Here is a 4,982-nt window from a genome sequence, read left to right on the forward strand (position 1 = left end):
CAGAAGGAGGCTTGGGTCTGATAGCTCATTGTGTCCATAGCACCCAAGACAGTGCCCGGTATCTGGCTGGCTTAGAAGACAGGCCTCCTGGATTAAAGCCAATGTGCCCTGTGAGGCTGTAAGAGGTGCCCTGGAAGGCGTGGAAAGGGGCCTTGCTTTCCTGAACAAGGCCCACCCTCTCTTGCCCAGTGGGGCCTCCTAAATTCTAGCAGCTCCTGAGTGGCTGTTGGGCATGTAGGTGACCTTAGGGCTCACCAGGCCAGGATGACACATGTGACCGCTCAATTCACACCACAGTCAGTCACATCACAGTCAACCTGTTCCTGGCTTTGGAGGAGGGCCCCAGCTGCCTGTGGCCATCTCGGGGGGAAGCCAGTCCAGGACTCAGCATGGGCTGGGGATATGGGAGCCCACCTGGATGTTCCTCGTGACCTGCACCTCCTCACCAGCCCTCAACTCCTCTGATGGCTGAACAGTGAGCCCAGGCCTCTAAGCCAGGCTGCCCTCCTGGCTGACCCTGACAAGGCTGGATTCTGAGGCTCCTCGGAGGCCTACCCTGGGATGCAGGAATGTGGGGGGTCAGCTGGATGCCCCTGAGACTTGAGCTGCCACATCCTTCCATCCCCCACCTTGAACGTCCCCCTCCTTTTCTCTCTATCCCAACCATTTTTCCTACAGCCCTGGTCCCAGGAACTGACGCCTCCTCAACCTTCCAATCTCCCCTGAGCCTCCTTTAGACACTATCGCTTCAACCCCGCCAATTCCCCACCACCCTAGAAGGCCCAGGACTTGGCCAGACACAGGAGTTTGTTAGACTGAAATGCCTCTTTTTGTTTCTAGCCTCATTTTGCACAGCTATTTAGCTATCTAAAATACATGTGTGCAGGGACTTCCCAGGCGGCCCAGGGGTTAAGACTCCATGATTCCACTGCAGAGGGAGCAGGTTCGATCCCTGGTCGGGGAACTAAGATCCCACATGTCAGGCGGGGCGGCCAAAATACTACTAAAATAAAATACATGTGTGCACACGTGTGCTCCTTGTGGTCAGGTTATAATCCCCCTGAAAATGGACATGTGGCTGCCGCTGCTCTTTAGTCACTAAGTCATGCCCAACTCTTTTGCAATCCCATGGACAGTAACCCGCCAGGCTCCTCTGTCCGTGGGAATTCCCAGGCAAGAATACTGGAGTGTGTTACCATTTCCTTCTCGGGGAATCTCCCTGACCAAGGGATCAAACCTGCCTCTTCTGCTTGGCAGGTGGATTCTTTACCACTGAGCCACCTGGGAAGCCCGGAAATGCAGCTACATTCCCTTGAATGCCACACAGCTGCCCAGCACACAGTAGGTGCCCATGACCACCTGCAGAATAAATTGTGGTGGTTTTGTCCCAGCCGAGAGGCAGGAGAAAGAAGCTGCTTCGTCTCTTGGATCAGCAGCCTTAGAGGGAGGGAGACAGGGGTGCCTGGAGGCCAACCATCTGCTCACTCCTGTCCCCTCACCCACTGCACACACCCCGTCAGTAGCCACTGGGAACAAAACACTTGGGAACCCACGCCAATGCCACCAGCTGGGGTGCCCTGAGGCGTCTGTTCTGACAGCCGCCGAGTGTCCCTGTCGGAATGGCCAACAGAGGCCCAGCTCCCTCAGGGACACCTGGGCAGCCCTGACCAGGAAGCCCCTACCAGCTCGCCCACCAGCTCTAGCAATCACCAGGAAACCAGGCTGGGTTCTTGTGACTAAACACGGACCAATTCTGTGTTACAGCTCCGTCCCACAAACCCCTTTCCCCCACCCGCCGCACTTACCACAATTTGTAATTATACGTTTCTTTGTGTGATTATTGGATTAATGTCTGCCTCCCCCACTAGCATGTAAACTCCCAGAGGCTGGGTGAAGGGTGAAGACTGTGTGTTCTGCTTCCTGCTGACTCCCCAGCATCTGACGCAGTGCCTGTCACATGGCAGGGAGTCAACAAACATTTGTGGATGAAACACTGAATGGTGTTTTATGCATTGTTGCTGTTAGTCGCCAAGTCGTGTCTGACTATTTTGCAACCCCATGGACTGTAGCTCACCAGGCTCCCCTGTTCACGAGAATTCCCTGGCAAGAATACTGGAGTGGGTTGCCATTTCTTTTTCCAGGGTATCTTCCCAACCCAGGGATCAAATCTGTGTCTCCTGCATTGGCAGGTGGACTCTTTACCTCTGAGCCACCAGGGAAGCGTTTTATGCAAGAAAGAAAGAAAGGTAACACTAAGTCGTGTCCGACTCTTGCGATCCCACGAACTCTAGCCTGCCAGGTTCCTCTGTCCATGGGATTCTCCAGGCAAGAATACTGGAGGGGGTTGCCATTTTCTTCTCCAGGGGAGCTTCCTGACCCAGGAATTGAACCCAGGTCTCCAAACCAGAGCCTTATTATATAGGTTGTATCATGTGAGCGTCAAAGCAGCCCTACAAGGTAGGTGGATGTTTAAATATCCAGTTTACAGATGAGGAAACTGAGGCTCAGACAGGCCAGAGTCGGCCCAGGTTGACAGTGCCTTTTCATCACAGACCCAGGGTTAGAAAGTACGTATCTGGTATCCCCACTCAGCAATCTGCACTCAGTGAGGATGTGTATTATGAATAGGCTTTGAAGGATCAAAAACAACTCCACAAGCTCTTTGCACTGCATCCTTCAGCCCCACTTATGGCAACTTGTCTGGCAGAGCATATCCTAGGATCCTGACTCCCCAGAGACCCTCAGCCAGGAAATGGGGCAGGTGGGGACCAGGCCACCTCTGCCTGCAATTAGATCTGCCCTCTGGGGCACAGTGAAAAGACCAGCCACTGAGCTCCAGGCCTGGTGCCCCAACACCCTGGCTTCCCAGAAATCCCTGGTACCTTCCAGCCCCACCCCTCACCCCCAGCCTGGGAGGGCTTCCACCAATGGGAACTCAGATTGGGAGGAAAGAGGTGGGGCGTGGGGAGGGAAGGGCTGTGAAGAGATGAAAAGCAGACACTGCCCAGGGAGGCAGAGAGACTCCCAGGCCCGCCCTGAGCAGGGCTGCCAGCACACAGCTCCAGGAGGTCTCCTCCTACCGATGGGCTGGCCCTCATCCACACGACCGTGCGTCCCGCACCTGGGCTTGGGGAGAGGGACAGTTTCTCATCTCACCGATCATAGTCCCCGTTGCAGAGGGCTCTCACGGGAATGGAGAAAGTTTGCCAGACTGGGTTTAGGGTGTTCTTCACGACCTCTGTCTTGTGGCAGATGGTGAACCTGGCAGAGGAGAGAATGAGGGCTGTCAGTCCTGACACCAGAGGGGCTGGCGGGCCCATCTCGGCAGGTGCCACTCAGTAGAGAGAACGGCTCTGTGAGGTGATGAGCTGCCCGTCACTAGCAGCATCCAAGCTGAAGTTAGACAGCCATCTCTTGAAAATGCTGCAGAGAGGATTCCTGCACCAGGCAGGACTGTCAGGAGATGTGGTTCTGGCCCCTGATGCTCTCTGGGGGACCTTGAATAAGCCTGTCCCCCTCTGGACCTCTGTTTCCTCACCTGTGATCCCAGGGACTTGGCCACTATCAGACTTTCTTTATCCGAGACCCATGGAAGGATCTGGGGGCGCTGCTTCAGGAATCTGTGAACCCTTGAAATCATTGGTGGAACTGGGTGTCTTGAGTTTCACGTGCTTGCTGTCCGCTGCCTGGACCACTCTCACCCAGATTCCCATGATCCTGGCTCACCTGATCTCTTCCTTCAGGTCTTTGCTCAAATGTCATGTCTGTGACATGAGTACCTGCCCAGAGCACCATTATCTAAAATTTACAGCCCCCTGGTCCCCTGATTTTGACAGCTCCTAGTCCCTTTCAGTCTGCTATTTTCATCCCATCTGTCACTATTGGACATTTGACTGGTCTTTCTCATTTCTTTTACAGTCTGAAACCAAAATGTAAGCTCCATAATGTCAAGGCTTTGTCTTCTTTGTTCCCTGGTATAACTCTAGCGCTCAGAAGTGTGCCTGGCCCTTAGTCAGGTGTTCATGTAGTATTTTTTTGGAATGAACTAACGAATAAATGTATTTCTCAGAGGAGAGTTTCCATAGCCCTCACTGGCATTTCAAGCCAATGATATTAAAGCCCCTGGCTGAGATGATCTCTAAGACCCTCTCGGTTCTTCTAGTCTGAATCCACGAGCTTGCTTTGCAAACTGAAAGTGCAGAAATGGGCTGGGTGCCCATCCAGCTCCTGGCCCACTCCCCACGCCATGCCTAATGGGGCCCTGCCCTGGAAGCCCCCATGGAGGGGCAGCTGGGAGCCCGAGTGGAGCTTAGGGCTGGGTCTGTGCCCCTGTGATTCCCCAGCACCCACCCCAGCTATCTCTCGGCTTGGAAAGGTCACCTGGGAAGGTGCCTGGGCCCTGCCTTTAAGCACACAGCCCTGTGCCATTTCTTCTCTGGCAATTTTCAAGTCAAAATGTCATTCCTGTCACCACGGCTCAGCATTTCTCTTCTGTGCTCCTTCTCGCCCACCCGCTGGAGTGTGAGGTTCATGTGGGAGACCTCCCCACACACCCCAGAGCTGGTGATGAGAGAAATGGGGACCGGGGAGGAGGGGCCACTGCTGCCCGCGGGCTGGGGCAGCAGGTCGGGCAGGAAGAGGAGCCTGGCTGGGGTGGGGCGGGATGAGGGGAGTGGACAGAAGGGAGACTCTGGAGCAGCAACTGGCGGTGCGGGGCTGGGGCGGGGGAGGTTCACACCTCGAAAAAGCCCTCACTGCCCACCTGAACAGACACCAGACCTACTGTGGACCCTCTCAGCCTCCTCACCTCTTTGGAACCCCCGCCTTCTCGAGCTCCTCTCCCAGGCCGGCCAAACTGCCTGAGCAAGTCGGCTACGCTCTGAAGCCTCAAGTCCTCCCTACATGTCTTTCTTCCTGAGCGCTGTGAGGGGCTTCAGACTCCTGCCTCAAACCACTTTCTTTATGCTTCCCCAACTTCCCCG

At 55.0% G+C, this 4,982-nt stretch overlaps 1 protein-coding gene across 1 annotated transcript in view; it reads right to left on the reverse strand.

Annotated features, from left to right (window-relative positions):
• The window catches only part of CPNE5 (copine V), a 105,023-nt gene that overhangs the window by 30,762 nt on the left and 69,279 nt on the right, over nt 1-4,982 (reverse strand). The window contains exon 10 of the mRNA XM_010848669.1: nt 3,157-3,261. Within this exon, the coding sequence (XP_010846971.1) occupies nt 3,157-3,261 (105 nt within the window). The remainder of the gene's footprint in view (nt 1-3,156; nt 3,262-4,982) is intronic.

This window comes from Bison bison, unplaced genomic scaffold, assembly GCF_000754665.1.
Source record: "Bison bison bison isolate TAMUID 2011002044 unplaced genomic scaffold, Bison_UMD1.0 scf7180017864270, whole genome shotgun sequence".
Lineage (NCBI taxonomy): Eukaryota > Metazoa > Chordata > Mammalia > Artiodactyla > Bovidae > Bison > Bison bison.